Source organism: Mytilus californianus, unplaced genomic scaffold (genome assembly GCF_021869535.1).
Source record: "Mytilus californianus isolate M0D057914Y unplaced genomic scaffold, xbMytCali1.0.p SCAF_2, whole genome shotgun sequence".
NCBI lineage: Eukaryota > Metazoa > Mollusca > Bivalvia > Mytilida > Mytilidae > Mytilus > Mytilus californianus.
The window spans coordinates 63347050-63367280 of record NW_026262668.1 but is presented as its reverse complement, the minus strand read 5'-3'; the positions used below and the strand labels follow the sequence as shown (position 1 = coordinate 63367280).

At 32.9% G+C, this 20231-nt stretch overlaps 1 protein-coding gene across 5 annotated transcripts in view; it reads left to right on the top strand.

Moving 5' to 3' along the window:
- LOC127730213 (myomegalin-like) overlaps positions 1–20231 on the top strand; it is a 100401-nt gene that overhangs the window by 36357 nt on the left and 43813 nt on the right. For all 5 annotated transcript variants that reach the window (XM_052238497.1, XM_052238496.1, XM_052238499.1 and 2 more), the window contains 2 exons: positions 4139–4258; positions 12131–12223. In XM_052238497.1, the coding sequence (XP_052094457.1) occupies positions 4139–4258; positions 12131–12223 (213 nt within the window). The remainder of the gene's footprint in view (positions 1–4138; positions 4259–12130; positions 12224–20231) is intronic.

Here is a 20231-nt window from a genome sequence, read left to right as displayed (position 1 = left end):
GTTTCATGCATAATTATGGGGGAACACTTTGCAAACGGCTCATTTAGTTTATTGATTGATTTTGTCAGATTTGCTGTAATAAGTGCTTGTGTAGTATTTTCTACCAAATTATGAATGAGTAATTATAATATATTGGATATTGTAAAAACATGTTCCATTGAAAAGAAAATTGTATGTAACGATTGAAAAAGAACCTTGATATAATCATAATGTATCTGAATTGTACAAGATGATGTCCTGAGAAAATGATTTGTTTGTTGACTATCAGTATTTTGAATTATTATTTACTTACTGTTTGAATATAAATAATTTAGGCATTGATGCTTATAACAGCAAATACCTGACCACATAAAAATTGACATTTATGCTTTTGGAAGCAAATATTAAAAGAAAATTGTCCATTCGTTTGATGTGTTTGTGCTTTTGATTTTGCCATTTGATTAGGGACTTTCCGTTTTGAATTTTCCTCGGGAGTTCAGTATTTTTGTGATTTAACTTTTTTTTGCAAAGTTTTTGTTTTCACTTTTAATACATGGATCCCGAAACTTTACATTATTGAAGGTTATTCAGTTTTTAAAATAGAATAGAGAGGCACATTGACGTGAATTGAATTTATGCACTTTGTTTCTGGGGTTACTGAGGTTTTTATACGACCGCAAAAATTGAAAATTTTTTGGTCGTATATTGGTATGACGTTGGCGTCGTCGTCGTCGTCGTCGTCGTCGTCCGAAGACGCATTGGTTTTCGCACTCTAACTTTAGTTTAAGTGAATGGATCTCCATGAAATTTTACCATAAGGTTCAATACCATAAAAGGAAGGTTGGGATTGATTTTGGGGGTTATGGTACCAACAGTTAAGGAATTAGGGGCCAAAAAGGGGCCAACAATAAGCATTTTTGTAACTTCCAGACAATAACTTGTGTGTAAGTGTATGGATCTCTCTGACATTGTACCACAAGGTTCCATATCACAAAGGGAAGGCTGTAATTGATTTTGGGGGTAATTGCCTCAAAATGTTAGGAATTAGGGGCCAAAAAAGGGGCAAAAAACAAGCATTTTTCTAGTTTCATGACAATAACTTGTGTGTAAGTGTTTGGATATTTCTGAAATTGTACTACAAGGTTCCATATCACAAAGGGAAAGCTGGAATTGAGTTTGGGGGTAATTGCCCGAAACATTTAGGAATTGGGGGCCAAAAAGGGGCCAAAAAGGGGCCAAAAATAAGCATTTTTCTAGTTTCCAGACAATAACTTGTGTTCAAGTGTATGGATCTCTCTGAAATTGTACTGCAAGGTACCATACCACAAAGGGAAGGCTGAGATTGAGTTTGGGGGTGATGAATCATAAGGGGGTTCAAAAAATTTTGGGGGGGGATTTTTTTTTTTCTTTTTTTTTTCTTTTTTTCCTTTTTTTTTTCTTTTAAAATTTTCCATTTTAAGTTGGTTATTTCTGATTTATATTTAAAAGCAAATAATAATGATATGGTAGGAGATACACACCAAACAGGATGTGTAAATTATTATATAATAAGTATTGTGCAATAGCAAGAAATTTTCAATTGCACAGTATTGCACAATAGCAAGAAATCTTCAATTGCACAGTATTGCGCAATAGCAAGAAATCTTCAATTGCACAGTATTGCGCAATAGCAAGAAATATCCAATAGCACAATATTGCGCAATAGCAAGAAATTGTCAATTGTACAGTATTGCGCAATAGCAAGAAATAATCAATTGCACAGTATTGTGCAAAAGAAGATACTTCGTATAAATTGCTTATTTCTTGATCAATTTCAATGGGGTTTTATTCTTGAATTCTTGGGGTTCTTTAATATGCTGAATCTAACCGTGTATTAAGTTTTTGGATTTTGGGCCCCGTTTTTAAATTGGTCCACATTGAGGTCCAAAGGGTCCAAAATTGAACTTTGTTTGATTTCATCAAAAATTGAATTATTGGGGTTCTTTGATATGCCGAATCTAACCGTGTATTTAGATTCTTAATTTTTGGTTCTGTTTTCAAATTGGTCTACATAAAGGTCCAAAGGGTCCAAAATTAAACTTAGTTTGATTTCAACAAAAATTGAATATATGGGGTTCTTTGATATGCTGAATCTAACCATGTATTTAGATTTTTGATTATGGGCCCAGTTTTCAAGTTGGTCCAAATCGGGGTCTAAAATTAAACTTTGTTTGATTTCAACAAAAATTGAATAAATGGGGTTCTTTGATATGCTGAATCTAACCATGTATTTAGATTTTTGATTATGGGCCCAGTTTTCAAGTTGGTCCAAATCGGGGTCTAAAATTAAACTTTGTTTGATTTCAACAAAAATTGAATAAATGGGGTTCTTTGATATGCTGAATCTAACCATGTATTTAGATTTTTGATTATGGGCCCAGTTTTCAAGTTGGTCCAAATCGGGGTCCAAAATTAAACTTTGTTTGATTTCAACAAAAATTGAATATATGGGGTTCTTTGATATGCTGAATCTAACCATGTATTTAGATTTTTGATTGTTGGGCCCCGTTATCAACTTTGTCCACATTGAGATCAAAAGGGTCCAAAATTAAACTTTGTTTGATTTCATCAAAAATTGAATATATGGGGTTCTTTGATATGCTGATTCTAACCATGTATTTAGATTTTTGATTATGGGCCCAGTTTTCAAGTTGGTCCAAATCGGGGTCCAAAATTAAACTTTGTTTGATTTCAACAAAAATTGAATATATGGGGTTCTTTGATATGCTGAATCTAACCATGTATTTAGATTTTTGATTATGGGCCCAGTTTTCAAGTTGGTCCAAATCGGGGTCCAAAATTAAACTTTGTTTGATTTCAACAAAAATTGAATATATGGGGTTCTGTAATATGCTGAATCTAACCGTGTATTAAGTTTTTGGATTTTGGGCCCCGTTTTTAAATTGGTCCACATTGAAGTCCAAAGGGTCCAAAATTTAACTTTGTTTGATTTCATCAAAAATTGAATTATTGGGGTTCTTTGATATGCTGAATCTAACCGTGTATTTAGATTCTTAATTTTTGGTTCCGTTTTCAAATTGGTCTACATAAAGGTCCAAAGGGTCCAAAATTAAACTTAGTTTGATTTTAACAAAAATTGAATTTTTAGGGTTCTGTGATATGCTGAATCTAAACATGTATTTAGATTTTTGATTATGGGCCCAGTTTTCAAGTTGGTCCAAATCGGGGTCCAAAATTAAACTTTGTTTGATTTCAACAAAAATTGAATATATGGGGTTCTTTGATATGCTGAATCTAACCATGTATTTAGATTTTTGATTTTTGGGCCCTGTTATCATTTTTGTCCACATTGAGATCAAAAGGGTCCAAAATTAAACTTTGTTTGATTTCATCAAAAATTGAATTCTTGGGGTTCTTTGATATGCTGAATCTAACCATGTATTTAGATTTTGGATATTGGACCATAATAGGTGAATGTCCAATTTAAAATTTTTAAGTTCTTAGACCACATTCATTCTGTGTCAGAAACCTATGCTGTGTCAAATATTTAATCACAATCCAAATTCAGAGCTGTATCAAGCTTGAATGTTGTGTCCATACTTGCCCCAACTGTTCAGGGTTCGACCTCTGCGGTCGTATCAAGCTGCGCCCTGCGGAGCATTTTATTACTTTTAAACGGACGATGTACATTGCTGCTAACAGGCCAGGAATGTCGCTGTGTTGACGGATTTTCATATATGTAAAATCATGTGCTTTCTATGCAAGAATACTTCTACAAAGCTTACCTTGAGAAATTTCTGTTCTGTAAGAATGTTACCGTTGTCTATTTTTATATGCAAGTAGGGCAAACCACATTTGAAATTATACAAGCAATTTATATTAAATGTTTCACACAAGAAATGATGAACTTAGATAAAAATGTTTTAACTTAGAAAGGATAAATACATATAAAATGTTTCAACTAAGAAATGATGAATATGTATAAAATGTTTCACCCCAAAAATGATGAATAAGATTAAAATTTGAATTGGAAATCTTTCATTATTGATAATTGCAAACATTTAAAGTAATAACTTCTGTTAGTCTTCCCTAACCTGTCTTGCCATGTGACTGTTAAATCCTCGATTGGACTTTATGTTTTATATGTTGGTATCATTAGGACTTAGAAAACAAAGTGAAAGAACTGGAGTCTGTCCTGGATGAAAAGCAGAAAAGCATCCAGAAAAGAGATAAAGCTGTAATGGGAATGAGAACTCTTATTGTGGAGAAGACCAAGGAGGTAATTATTAACCAATAGTTAAGTATAGTTCTGTTGAGTTGGATTTTGTAATTCACCTTTATATTTGATTCAAATTAGCTACCAATTTCATGCTTGATGACCTTCAGTATTTAGAAGAAATTATTTGACCTTATCATGTCATCCTGTTGATTCTTTTATTGAATGGACCAATTCAGATATAGTGTTGTATTATGGGACATCACTGTTTGCATTTTCAAATCTCTTTTTTGTGGAAACTGACACTGCGCAATGTGATCATTAGGAAAAAATAGTTTCTGAATTGGTTAATTGCTATAGCATCAATGCACCTCAGTTTCATAAAAGTTGTAAGACATCACTTAATCAGTGAAACCAGCTACTTAGATGTTTCGGATTTGATATTCAAACAGATATTGTTTAGGCAATACAAACTATAACGTGGATATCAACTTACATAAAAATTGATAGCCAAATAAACAAAAATAATCCCTGGACGGAAATTTTCATGTATACAGTAATTGTGTTGCTGAATTTGCTATCTTTTTTAGCTCACCTGGCCTGAAGGGCCAAGTGAGCTTTTCTCATCACTTGGCGTCCGTCGTCGTTAACTTTTTACATTTTGAACTTCTTCTAGAGAACTACTGAATGGAATTAAACCAAACATGGCATGAATGTTCCTTGTGAGGTGCTGACCAAGTGTTGTTACTTTGAAGCTGATCCATCATCAAAGATGGCCGCCAGCGGGGGACTTAGTTTAACATAGGACCCTATGGGAAATACATACAAATGTCTTCTTTTAGAGAACCACTGAATGGAATGAAACCAAACATGGCATGAATGTTCCTTAGGAGGTGCTGACCAAGTGTTGTTACTTTGAAGCCAATCCATCATCCAAGATGGCCGCCAGCGGTTGACTTAGTTTAACATAGGACCCTATGGGAAATACATACAAATGTCTTCTTTTAGAGAACCACTGAATGGAATGAAACCAAACATGGCATGAATGTTCCTTATGAGGTGCTGACCAAGTGTTGTTACTTTGAAGCCGATCCATCATCCAAGATGGCCGCCTGCGGTTGACTTAGTTTAACATAGGACCCTATGAGACATATTTACAAATGTCTTCTTTTAGAGAACCACTGAATGGAATGAAACCAAACATGGCATGAATGTTCCTTATGAGGTGCTGACCAAGTGTTGTTACTTTGAAGCCAATCCATCATCCAAGATGGCCGCCTGCGGTTGACTTAGTTTAACATAGGACCCTATGAGACATATTTACAAATGTCTTCTTTTAGAGAACCACTAAATGGAATGAAACCAAACATGGCATGAATGTTCCTTATGAGGTGCTGACCAAGTGTTTTTACTTTGAAGCCGATCCATCATCCAAGATGGCCGCCAGCGGGGGCTTAGTTTAACATAGGACCCTACGGGAAATACATACAAATGTATTCTTTTAAAGAACCACTTTATACAAAGTCCTCAGAAATGGTCCTGATTATTTTTAACTGTAATTTGTTCCATGTTTGACTACGAGTACAGATTCTGGATTGTAGATATACTAAAGGTCCATTCATAATTAGTTGTAATGTTGTACTTAATATTTAAGTGTCTGTTGTTTATACTGTACATATTTCTCCTTTGGTCAGTGGATGTGCGTTTTGTAATAATGAACAGTATATAACGCCTGAGTAAACATCCAGAAAAACAGTTACCTCCTTGCAAAAATCTTTTGACCTGACATTAAAAACCTGTCTGAGTATAAGTCTAACTTGCCGAAATGTATGCCCAATGAACAAAATCCTCAAAGTCACACATAATGAGTTCTTAAGACAATTAATTTAAGCAACATTTTAATTATCCTGATTTGCTTCAGAACTCTCCATTTGAACTCATGATATGTAAAATTAAGCATTTAATACTCATATCAACAATATAATCAACCTAATTCAAAATCCTGCTCTATCCCATTATAAATAAACTTCTGTGTAAATACATGTATTGTGTAGCAGTGCCAGTTGTATCCAGGTTTGAATGAAACATAAAACATAAATGAACTATAACTTTTATTATTTTATATTCATCACTTAATTTTGGCCCTTGGGGAATCTACTCAGCTAAAATTAAATTTTTTGTTCCATGCCTAAGCCAAGAGCCTATGTGCGTACTGAAAAGTAGCAAAGTAAAGACCCCTGGCTTGACATCACACCAATCCAATGGAACTATGGTTCCAAATAAATGCGTGAGGCTATCAGGAAGCATATGAGGCTATCAGGAAGCCTATGAGGCTATGTCTGAGGAAGCCTATGAGGCTATGAGGAAGCCTAGTATGTGGCTATGAGGAAGCCAAGTAGTGTTGATGTTGAATTGGTGTTGGAATGAAATCGTATGAAATTTGACAGTTTATCCCCAGAAATTCTTGGGGGATGAGTGAAATTTTTGAAACAACCAGTGATAAAATTTCATAAATGTCCATAACACAGATGGTTACAGCTGAGTGTCCCCAAGGATTTGTGATGTGAGAGAGGGGATACCTTCAATAAAGCCATGAGAATACACACAAAACATTAAAGAAAAGATAAGAATAATCACATAATGATAAACATAAAAAACAAACTTTAGTCACAGAACAATACTGAAACTACTTTGAAAACATTCATGCATATTTCTTCTTATTTTTATATAATTTATGAAGAACTTGAGAAATAACATTTTCTTAAAGCTACCTAACCTACTTTGAAAATTTTTTATAGATACTGTTGTTACTAAATACATCTACATGTACTGTATATATCTGAAGACCAGCTTGATCTTCTATTTGTCTTTCCAGCTCTAGAAGCTGTCCCTATTCTAAAGCTTAATGATCTGAGTAACATATAAGTAAATATTGTCTTTCTAAAATTTCTTATCAATGGTTAAGAAAAGTGGGTCAGTTGGATGGATAGGAGTTAATTCCTACAACTGTATAAATTCTAATAAAATCTTGTATGGGCAGATAAGTATTAATTAAATTAAGCCATAATTTATGTAGCTGAATGCTTATGCCCTTTCTAAACAGAACAGTTTTTGATATTTTTTTAATTTAAAAACTACTAAGTGGAGTAAAATGCAGCATATATAATGCATAGATTTACAGCTGGATCAAATGTACATGAGGCCTTGAAAATGTAAACTTGCCACTCTTTAAAAAAAAAATCCATAAAAGCTACAAAGCATGCAGTTCTTAACATCAAATCAGTAAACTTGAAAAAAAAACCTTTTTGCAGACAATTACCATTTTCTCTAAAATCAAAATTATGGTAATCTGATATATCTTGGTTTTTGCAGTATATTTACAGAATTTAAGACATGTTCAAGCCTAGTTACGGTGTATTACTTTCTGACAGCAAAGGATAATTTTTATTACCTTGCAGATACCTTTACCTTATTCTACATAAATACAAATTAAAGGTAGAGTATAGTAAACTCAGAATTTAAAGCAATATTATAAAATCCTCAGAAACAGCAGGTAAACTAGTAATTATAATCCATTCAATAACATAAAGGTCTCAAACTTCTGAACCCAGTCTCATAAACAGTTCCTGCAGTATTTATAAGCATGTTACTATTCCAAAGATCATCAACTGCTGATTTAGGACCACATACATCTGAGCTGCATGGGCACTTCATTGAAAGTTGTGCTGCACTGGGTCTGGTTTGTGAAATCTGTCTATCTAGGTGCATGTTGAAATGAGGATGCTCTAGTATCTAATGTTTGTATGGTTGAATATGGATAATGTATCCTGTTTAAAACATGGGAACATGAACTCTGATTAATATGACCAGTTGCTGAACATTATGCATTTACTACAGATGAAGTTGAATCCACAACTAAAAGTATTAGTCCCTTTAATCTAGTTTACTTAATCCAGGTTTAAAACATCCCATTACATAACAGTAAAACATCTAGAGCACTGAGATTTAACATTAAAGTCTCTTGGGTATGTACCCTGGAGATCTGAACTGCTTGGTACTGAATTCTCTGTCATTATCCAAGAGTATTGAACAGTTTATAACATGATATGAATACCATCAATGTTCAAGTGTATAATGTATATATGACTGAGCAGCAATGATAAATATAAAGCTTAACAATTAAATCTGTGAAGTTGTTGATCCAACTAGCATTAAATAATATAGTCAAGCTGTTGCCACAGCTATGCAGAAAAAGAAGCATGACAAACTGGTAGAGTTCAAAGCTTGTGATTGTCCATCTGATGTTCCCAATGTGCATACAGGAGGTGCAATGTCTTGTTTCCCTCAGTGTATAAATATGCAAATAAAAGAAATGAAGAAAGGTGTCAGTTTTCACAATATATCAAATGCTGTTATAAAATATAAAATTGTTTGTTATGTAAGTATCTATCTGTAAAGCTAGCATAGTAACGATTTAACCCATATCACGGTATTCTAGAACTATTAACATTTAGATAAAATGTTTATACTTATATGTTCACAAGTTATTTGTTCTTAATTCATTTTTTCGCCATGATATCGCCTTTATGTGCTGAGGCGGCGTAAATCAACCACAAATCAAATCAATCAATCTAAATACTCCATTTACCAATTGTGTTTACCAAAAAAACCAATTTTGATTGACTTTAATTATGGAGATGCCATATAACTGTAACAACATAATTGTTTCTCTTTGTACATAATGCAAGGAAATATATGGTAAATAGATCATGAAATTAATTTGGCAGTAAGTGGAGTATATGTTATAAAAATAGATATTATACTAAAGAAATAAATCAAAATTATCCCATGAAGATGAAGAAATGAAAACAAATTATTATATCTGACATATATATGCTATTGTCAATAACCAAGTTAGCTTATGTGAATACCAGTGCATAAATATTCAGTGTCTAATTCACAAATAATACAGATGGTCTTGAGTTATAGCTTCTGTAGGTACTGAAGTTGTGTATCTTTTAATTACTTTACAGTTTTTGTCGAGCCTTCGACTTTTGTCGAAAAAGCGAGACATAGCGATCCTACATTCCGTCGGCGTCGTCGTCGTCGGTGGCGGCGTCCACAAATATTCACTCTGTGGTTAAAGTTTTTGAAATTTTAATAACTTTCGTAAACTATCCTGGATTTCTACCAAACTTGGAAAGAAGCTTGTTTATGATCATAAGATAGTATCCGAAGTAAATTTTGTAAAAAAAAAAATCCATTTTTTCCGTATTTTACTTATAAATGGACTTAGTTTTTCTGCCAGGAAACATTACATTCACTCTGTGGTTAAAGTTTTTAAAATTTTAATAACTTTCTTAAACTATCCTGGATTTCTACCAAACTTCGAAAGAAGCTTGTTTATGATCATAAGATAGTATCCAGAAGTAAATTTTGTAAAAAAAAAAATTCCATTTTTTCCGTATTTTACTTATAAATGGACTTAGTTTTTCTGCCAGTTAACATTACATTCACTCTGTGGTTAAAGTTTTTAAAATTTTAACAACTTTCTTAAACTATCCTGGATTTGTACCACACTTGGACAGAAGCTTGTTTATGATCAAAAGCTAGTATCTAGAAGGAAATTTTGATAAAATTTTGTTCCATTTTTTCCGTATTTTACTTATAAATGGACTTAGTTTTTCTTCCAGTCAACATTACATACAGTCTGCAGTTTAAGTATTTAAAACATTTATTAGATTCATAAATTATCCTGGATTTTTACCAAACTTGGACAGAAGCTACTTACAATCAAAAGATAGTATAGAGAGGAATATTCTTATTTATTTTTTTCCACATTTTTGTTGAGCCTGCGATTAACAGTAAAAGTAGGCGAGACACTGGGTTCCGCGGAACCCTTACGAATTTTATTCCTTTATTAGTCTTTGTGCTTATAATTATGTTCCTTTGGTTGTATGACTCATGACGTGACTTGGTATTTGTTCATCAGCTATCCAGGTTTTTAGCGGTTCCTGTTGCAGGTGGGTCAAGAGGTGCAATTATGATGCAAGAGGTTTTTAAAGTGTTGTTTTCACTTGATACTGTTGTCTTTATATTTTACTTGATTTGTACTTTATTGAGAAAGTGTAAACTATATGCTGTATGTACTATCAACTACAAAAACTTTTTGTTGCTGTCTTTGAAAATTTACTATCAACTACAAAAAAAAAAGTTGGCAACTATGTAGATTTATTTGTATGTAAATGTTTGAGTTTTTAGTCAGATTTGTATGTTGGTGATGTTTACACAGTTTTGCTGCTGGATCCTAATTATTGTCACATTAACCTATTATATCTCTGTTTGGGTTGCTCACCCAATTGTACATGTAGTAAAAAGATACTTGCCTAGAACATTTGTAGGTAAATCCAGTTCATAAACATGGATGGAAATATCTCTGCATGGTCACAACAAACATATGGATCTGATGCTGTTAAAATCGGCTATATCAAATATAATTCACTCTCTAATAAAGGCGCAGTTTATATTGGTCGTCCAAAATTCAGATAACATCAAAAATGTAAAATTATGCACAACACAAATATTGCCAGCATAAATACTCAGCTTTGTAGGGATAATTCATAATCCAAAAATGAAAAAGTTTAGAAGTAATATATACAAAATATGTTACTGCTTCATTACTATCCTATATAAAATTGCTTTAACACTAGTTTTGACATTTGATAAGATGTCCTAATTCCTTTTTTGTCTTTCAGCTTGTAATATTCCAGTTAAATGGATTATTATAGTCCAATGGTTCTCATAAGGAGAAATATTTAATACTCCTCCTACACACACCTTTCCATTTGCCAGACATTTTCATACTAGTTATTCCAAAATAAATGTGTATTTAGTCTGAATCAAAATTTAAATAGTTCAAAATCTGTATAACCTGCTTTGGTAAAGTATTAATCCAAATCACTGAAACATTAAGAAGTTTTTAGCTAAGCTACTTTTTGAGCAAAAATTATTCTTTTAACTGCTTAATCTGCATTGAAAAAACTGGACACTAAAGGCAGCATGTACTGGTTTTCAATATACAACTACTTAATGGGATATTCCTAAATGGGAGGAGCTAAACTACACCCAAGTTTATGTGCAAACAAACAAAGGATAAAGGAAAGCCAGATGCCACAAGTGGTCACTAATTAACAAAACATGTACATTTGTAATGGAACTGATGTAATTAAACCCCCTGCTAAGAACACCTGATAAACTCACATGTAGCTGATTAAGATATGATAATAAATCTGTTTCTTCTCAATAGTAAAGAAAACAAAAAATCCTGGGAAAATCATAAAATAATGACTACTGAGTGTAATGGAAATCAAACTATGTATAAACATAATTTATATAACATATAAGTAACTATTAATGGAATGAAACCAAACATGGCATGAATGTTCCTTTTGAGGTGCTGACCAAGTGTTGTTACTTTGAAGCTGATCCTTCATCCACGATGGCTGCCAGCAGGGGGACTTTCTTTAACATAAGACCCTATTGGAAATACATACAAATTGTTCTTCTAGAGGTGCACTGAATGGAATGAAACCAAACATGGCATAAATGTTTCTTATGAGGTGCTGATGAAGTGTTGCTCATTTGGCCTCACTCATTATTAGGGTATCTGTTATGATTTTAATCTATTTTAACATGATTTCCAAAACCAAAGTAGAATCAGGTGAGCGACACAGGCTCTTGAGAGCCTCTAGTTTCAATAAACTACTAATGTAAGGCTTAGCCAGTACTTCCTGTGAATGGTCAGTCCTCATTTTAGTCTGACCTACAGAAAGAATGGTGTCAGTAGACTCAATATTAGTTCTAGTTTTTCACTATCCCATTTAATTGAACAAATTTGAAAAGACTAATACAGACTGTTATGAATAATATTTACAGGCAGAAGACTTTACAAAGAAGCTAGAGGACAAAGAGGGAGAACTGAGAGCATTACAGAAGGAATATCAAGATATGAAGTTAGGAAAGAGCAAAGTAAGTCAATTTATGGTCAAACTGCATGCTTTTTGTAATCCTTTGATTTGCAGTGAGTTTTGAATGCCTTTTATTCATGTGAATTCATTTTTGACTCAATTTATTATGTGAAAAGTAATATCTTCTGTGTTGTGATGTTTCATTCATTCTTGGTGTTATAAAAAAGTGTCAATAGTTTTTGCAACACCTACATGTATTTTTTATTTAATAAAAGTTCAAACCAAAAGATCTTATTTGAAAGTTAATCTTGAAGAGTTCTTGGAATGGTTAATTATATTCTGTGTATAGAATGGCTGTAAGCTTTACATGTCTGTCTGACAGGGTTCATTTGACCTTGCCCTATTTTTATGCCCCCGCCGTAGCGGAGGGTGCATTAAGTTTTACCCTTGTCCGTACGTCCCAAAATTGGTTTCCGTTCTCTAACTTGAGTTTGCCTCAACCAAATGTTATGAAACTTATACACAATGCTTATTACCACAAAATACAGATCAAGTGTGAATTTTGATAGCTTTACTCTAACTGTTCTAGAGTTATGCCCCTTTATAAATGGAAAAATTACCAAATTTTTAGTTTCCTTTCTCTAACTTAAGTTTGCCTCAACCAAATGTTATGAAACTTATACACAATGCTTATTACCACAAAACACAGATCAAGTTTGAATTTTAGTGACGTTACTTTAACTGTTCTAGAGTTATGCCCCTTTATCAATGGAAAAATTACCAATTTTTTAGTTTCTGTTCTCTTACTTAAGTTTGCCTCAACCAAATGTTATGAAACTTATACACAATGCTTATTACCACAAAACACAGATCCAATTTGAATTTTGGTGGCGTCACTTAAATCGTTCTTGAGTTATGCCCCTTTATAAATGGAAAAATTGCAAAATTTTTAGTTTCCGTTCTCTAACTTAAGTTTGCCTCAACCAAATGTTATGAAACTTATACACAATGCTTATTACCACAAAATAAAGATCAAGTTTGAATTTTGGTGGGGTCAATTTAACCATTCTCGAGTTATGCCCCTTTATAAATGGAAAAAAATGCAAAATTTTAGTTTCCGTTCTTCAATTAAAGTTGCCTCAACCAAATGTTATGAAACTTATACACAATGCTTTTTACCACAAAAAACAGATCAAGTTGAATTTTGGTTGCGCCACTTTAATCATTATCGAGTTATGCCCCTTTATAAATCGAAAAATTGCAAAATTTGGTGTTAAGTTTGCCCCAACCAAACATTATGAAACCTTTACACAATACTTATTACCACAAAACTCAGATCAAGTACAAATTTGGGTAGCATCACTTTTATTGTTCTTGAGTTATGTCCCTTTATAATGTTGTATGCAAGAGGGGGCATTATATTGGGTTTATAAAAGCTTCTTTTGCAAACACAAGTATTTCAATTTCTCATCATTGTAGAACTTAATCAAAAGAGGTTCTTTTAAGCACTGAATAATTTATTTTTACGTAAATAATTTTGATGGAAATGCAAAGAAACTGCCAAAAACGTGACAACTGTTCAAATAATTTTTAGATCTCCAATATCAGAATGAAATATAAATCATTGAAATTATTTTTGTCGTATCTAGATCCCAATGACGTGACACAGATTGAGTAATCAGTATTATTATACTTCATGTTAAAATGTCAGATTTTGATTTGTTAATAAGAGAGAGATAAATTTACTTTATCCCATAGCTTATACTCTATAACCCCTGATGGAGAAGGTTGATCAATTGTGCACTTTATTAGATACGGATTGTTGTTATGTATAAGACGCCATAGTTTATTACTTTCAATTAAAAATTTAAAACACAGTAATAACAAAACATTCAGTATAATAAATTAAACAACACATAGCTGAGAGGGTAAAAGAGCAGATTGTTACCCCTCAAAAAAAATTTATAAACCTTGGCTTTGCCTCAGTTGACAATGTTTTCTCAGGGTAACAATCTGATCTATCAACCTCTCAGCTGTGGGCTATTTATATATTAATATACTGCAGCTGTACTATTTGAGCAGTCAAATTGCATTGACTGTATATTCATTTGTCATATACAGTCACTGACCGTATATCGACTTGTTTATGATGTTGACAATGCGTTTCCGTAGAGTTTTATTTATGACGTCAATAAACAATACAGGTTCACGGAAATTTTACATCGTCTGCTCCAAATTAAAGAAATGATGGTTTTTACCCTAAATATCTCATTTGGAACAGTTAAAGGAGTTGTAGTATATAAATTGTCTCGAAATATAAATTGTATATGTACTCAGCTCAAAACAGGTAGAAATGCTCTGCAAAGCCTCGCTTTCTATCTGTTTCTAAGCCTTGTACAAATAAAATTTATATTTCGAGACAATGTATGGTTATTCTATATTTCCATTTTATTACAGAAATTGAATTCAGTGTCATAAAAAAAACCCTCATTTGATCAATGAATTTAAACAATATGATTGCAAAAAAAGAAAAGTTGGACAACTTTGGCCTACAACTATAAATAATTATACGGATCACAAAATAAAACCTCACTTTATTGCTGGGTCCTTCAATTGCAATAACAAGTGCAGACAATAATTTCTGAATTTATAGTATGTGTTCAGATGACAGGGTTCTTCTGGCATTGACCTCATTTTCATGGGTCATTGGGCATCTTAAAGTTTTCATGAGTATGTTCCTTTCTTAGATAGTATAAGCAATAGATCAAATTTGACAGGGTTGATCTGACCTTGACCTTATTATCATGATTCATTGGTCAGCAATGGTGGCAACAGCTGTGTTTGCTCTTTGAATTTAGGGTCATGTTCAGGCGGAAAAGAGTTGGATAATCCATATTTTGTATACAGAAGCCTTACAATCTGATGGTTCGGTCTGGATAATATGTCTGTTATGCTTTACCTGATTTATACGGTTTAATGACCCCTTTAAAAAAGTGCATAGTTTTTGTATTGCCTCAACAAAGTTGTGGAGGCATGATTCTTGCTAAGCAGCATAACATTTATTGAAGTTTTACAATTAGGTCAGTTTAATGGGAACCACTGATGGTACGTCAATAATATTCATCATATTTGATTTGCATTCGTATCAGCATCGACACCTCTTATTTTCATGAATTTGAAGATGATTTGCATAGTTAACATGGTAAGCGTTGCTTTTTAAATTTCAACATTTCTTGATCTATTTTCTATGTAAATTACACACAGACAGACATATCTCAGTGTTGGTTTATTTTATGACATTATTCTGTTCCGATATTATGAGTAACTGTATTTGATTAGTCAGGGGACTTACTTAAATGAGTGATTTTCTAAATCACTGATTCAAGTAACATTATGTCCACAAAGGTTGGAAGTAAGAGTTGTCTTTCTTAAATAATCACCTTTCTCTTTCATGGTTGATTGGTCAACAATAAGTTTTAATGATTAGATCTGTTTCTCAGATACTATAATTGATATGTCAACTATATTGGGTGTATAGAATGATTGCAAGGTGCACATGTTTCATGTTAGCCTGACTGCTTTCATCTAACCTTAAACTCATTTTCCTGGATCATTACTCACTTTAATTTTCGTAATAAATCTGTTTCTAGGATACTATTAGTAATAGGTCAACTTACTACTATATTTGATATGTAGAATGATTTTAAGGATTACATGTCCATCTGACAGGGTTTATCTGACCTTGACCTTATTTTTATGGACAGACTATTATTGTAGCTGCTTCAAAAGATAGACCTTGTCCACTTTCTGGCTTCTAAAATATGACGCAATAATTAAAACTATACAATTAAAAAAGATGACTTATTTTAGATCTGCTTAAGATCAACATAAAGCTTTTGTAAGATTATAAGTATAATGTATTTCTAACATGATTACAATTTGGAAAAACAAGACCATTTTTAAGCAGCCATTTACCAATCAAATTTTAGATTGATAACTTATGTTAATTAGGGTATTCCCGTATTGATTGTAAATAAGATAGTTAACCAAAGGTTTCATACTTCTGTTAAATGGAATTAAAGTTACTTAAGTTTGGTGGATAGGATTCTAAAATTGTATTAACAAGGTGAATAAAATCCACTTTTAGCTGCACTCATCTATTTGAAAGGTTTAAACAAGTTTAAAGTCATGCTGGTTTCTTTTATTTTTAAATGCCTCATGTAGATTTGATTTCACATGGTTCAATGGGCAATGCATTATTTTAGTTTTATTTGAATGTCAATGTTGCATTTAACTTAAATCTTCAAAAAACTATTGTAGTATTGCACTTTTTGTCTCGCCCTTGACAGAGTCAAAAAGCGAGACATAGGTATGCTATTTCCGGCGGCAGCGGCGGCATCGTCCTCTGCGTCGTCAACAATGTATTAGTTTGTGATTAGGTCTAGTTCATGGTGAACCACTAGTGGTAGGTCAATGATATTTGGCATGCAGTTGTTTTGGCATTGGCACATTTCATTACCATGGAGATTATTTGGCCCCGCCCCCTCAGCCAACTCAAGGTCTATTGACTTTGAAACTTTGCTTAGTTTACATGTATTAGTTTGTGATTAGGTCAGTTTATGGGGAACCACTTATGGTAGGTCAATGATATTTGGTATGCAGTTGTATAAGCATTGGCATATCTCATTTCCATGGAGATTATTTGGCCCGCCCCCTCATTCATGGTCTATTGACTTTGAAACTTTTGCTTAGATTTCATGTATTAGTTTGTGATTAGGTCAGTTTAAGGGAAACTGTTAGTGCCCAATAGTGGTAGGTCAATGATAATTGATATGCAGTTGTATAAGCATTAGCACATCTCATTTCAATGGAGAATATTTGGTCCTTACCCCTCAGTCATGGTCTATTGACTTTGAAACTTTTGCTTAGTTTACATGTATTAGTTTGTGATTAGGTCAGTTTTAAGATGAACCACTAATGTTTAGTCAATGATATTCGGTCAATGCATTTGCAAGTTTCATTTCCATGGAGATTATATAACCCCACCCCCTAATTATGGTTCATTGACTTTGAAGTTTTTACATAGTTTACAAGTTAATGTTTGTGTTTAGGTTTGTTTAAAGGGAACGACTTATGAAAAGTCAATGGTATTTGGTTTGCAGTTGTATTAGCATTGGCACATCTCATTTCCATGAAGATTGTTTAGCCCGGTACCTTCAGTCATGGTTCATTGACTTTGAATATTTGCATAACTTACATGTTAAAGTATTGCTATTTTAATTTCAACATTTGCATTATCAAAATAATAAATAGGCGAGACATATCTCTGTGTTAACAGTTAATTTTTTTTATAGTTCCTCCTTTGTAAAACATAATAGTTCTGCTGATTTGGGTCACTGTAATGCATATTTATTATTTTACGCTCATATGAGTTATTGCCATCACTAGGCATCCCTCCTCTGTTGCTGATGTTACCTTTTTATAACCCCCCTCAACTGAGTATCCATCTGTTCATGACTGACTTTTCATCCTCTACACGTTTGGTTTACATTTGATTAATAGAGAACAGGTATTTGAAATTAATGTAATTTTGTTGGAATGTTTATTTTCTATAAAGATAAGTTAAAAAATCGATTTTCATTGATTTCAATTTAACCATTCCAGATTTATGGTACCTGATTATTGGAAAAAATCACAATTTCTTGGTTTCTAGATGATAAATAAAGAACTGCTTTTTGAAATTAATGTAAATTTTAATGGAATGGGTTGTACCAATAAAGACAGGTGAAATTTGATTTTCATTGATTTCCATAATACCATTCCAGAGTTACTGTACCATATTGTTGGAAAAAAATCACTATTTTTGGGGTTTCTAGATGATAAATAGAAAACAGCTTTTTGAAATTAATTGAAATTTTAAAGGAATGATTTGGACCATTAAAAACAGATTAAATTAGACTTTTGTAGTTTTCACTTTTACCGTTCTAGTGTTATGGTACTTGATTGTATGAAAAATTCAATTTTTAGTTTACATATTACAGAAAGAGAAATGCTCTTCTTGAAATGAATGGAAATTTAAATGGAATGTTTTTGACCACAAAATTATAGAAAACTTCATTGGCTCTAACTCAAAATATAAATAATTTTATGTTAAGGGGGTCTTGAAATCTTTTGACAGCTTCCGAAATGCTAATTTTTAACCTTTTCCAGCTGGACCAAATCACTACTTTATTTTAAAATTCATGAATCAAATTTTTTTACAGTGTAATTTTATCCCCCTACTTGCTATTTGAGGCATAAAACATGAAGAAATAAATTTGAAAGGGGTATAAAAAAAAATGGCAAGTAACACACTGTCCACACTAGGGACTATATTTGTGGACAACGAAAATCAAAGGACGATAACTGTGTACTCGGACCACTAAAGACCGGTTGAGTGTAATTTTCTTTGTTTTAACTTTTTCCGTTCTAGAGTAATGGTACTTTTTCCGTTCTAGAGTAATGGTACTTGATTATTGGAAAAAGTCAAATATTTGTGGTGTTTGTATAATAAATGGAGAACCTCTTCTTGAATTATTAATGGAATGGTTTGGACCATTAAACAAAATCATGATCTCTTAGATGCTGCATCAATAGATCACCTCACTAGTTGAAAATCTTCTCTAAAAACATGGACAGGATTTGAACAAAACTGTGTGAAAATTCCTATGGGTATCTAGTTTATAAATTTTATCAGAATTCTACAAAACTATAGTAGCTAGAAGAAAATTAATATTGCAAAAAGGATCAGTAAAACAAGATTTATCTTCATTGAAATTTCATAAAAAAAATTGCCACCCATTTTGCAGTTGTTTACTTTTTCAAAAATAATTCTCCCTGAAACAGCTGAACTTGAACAGATTTAAACCAAACTTTGTGTAAATGTTCCTTTGGAAAATAGTTTTGAAAATGATTTCTGTGATTTTAGCTTATACTTCATGAGCTTCAGGTCAGTTTCCATTTTTATAAAAAAAAAAAAATCATCTGTCCAATAAAGGGTAAACTGCTCCCTCAAGGGGACATTATATTTCATATGCAATACCCTCAGAATACTTGTTGAATTAAAGTTAATGGCCTTTAACTCATTCGACCCCAAGAGATTTCTGGAAAATAAGGCATTTTCCAAAATTTGCAAACTTATGCAAATTAGTAGACTCTTGATGCTGTAACTGGTGCTGATCTATTAAATTGTGTATTGGGATTTGGGGGCGGATGACATGGGTGGGAGGTGGGTGGGAGGTGATATATTTTCTGGTGAGTTTGAACCCACCCCTAATGAAAAATTGTCATTTTCAGTCTATTTTTCAATTTTAATACGACCTTGAGAGGTGAACATTGACTAAACTGTGTTTCTTTGTCATTCAAGTATTACCTTACAGTTACAGCAGTCTATCCATACTGACTGGAAGTTAATGTGACTTGAGAATCTTGCTGGGGAATTATTATTGGCTAGCCAAGTATGCCTAAATGTCCGTTTCTACCGATTTCTGACAAAACGGTGACCTAAATTTTACAGACCACATTTCTTTTAGACATATTATACCTCCTTGTGTTCCTGTACCATGTATGCATGTATTTATGATAATAGTGTATACCTACAGCCCATACCAGTAACGAAGCGGCCATAAAAAGACTCCCACCCCCACCTGATTTTGGCTACTTTTCACGTTTTTTTCGATTTTGAACTCTAAAAAGGCCATTAAAGTTGCCATATTTTCATAATCACACATCTGAGAAGAGTTTATGGACCATGAATTGCATGGTTGAAGTCCCTGCTGTAAAGACAGTTGAGCTGGGGCAGTTCTAAAAAAGTATGGAGGGTCATACAGGCCATCAAAGAATGGTGGTCGCCATCACGACTACAGGCGGGATTGGGGGCGAAGGGGTTAAGCATTAAAAGGACTGTTATTGACATCAATTGCATTGGCAAATACCATTATTGTAATAGGACTAGAAGAATAACTGGGATATATGTAAATGGGAAAGCAACAAGGCCACACAAAAAATTCAAAAAGTCATCTAAATTTGCC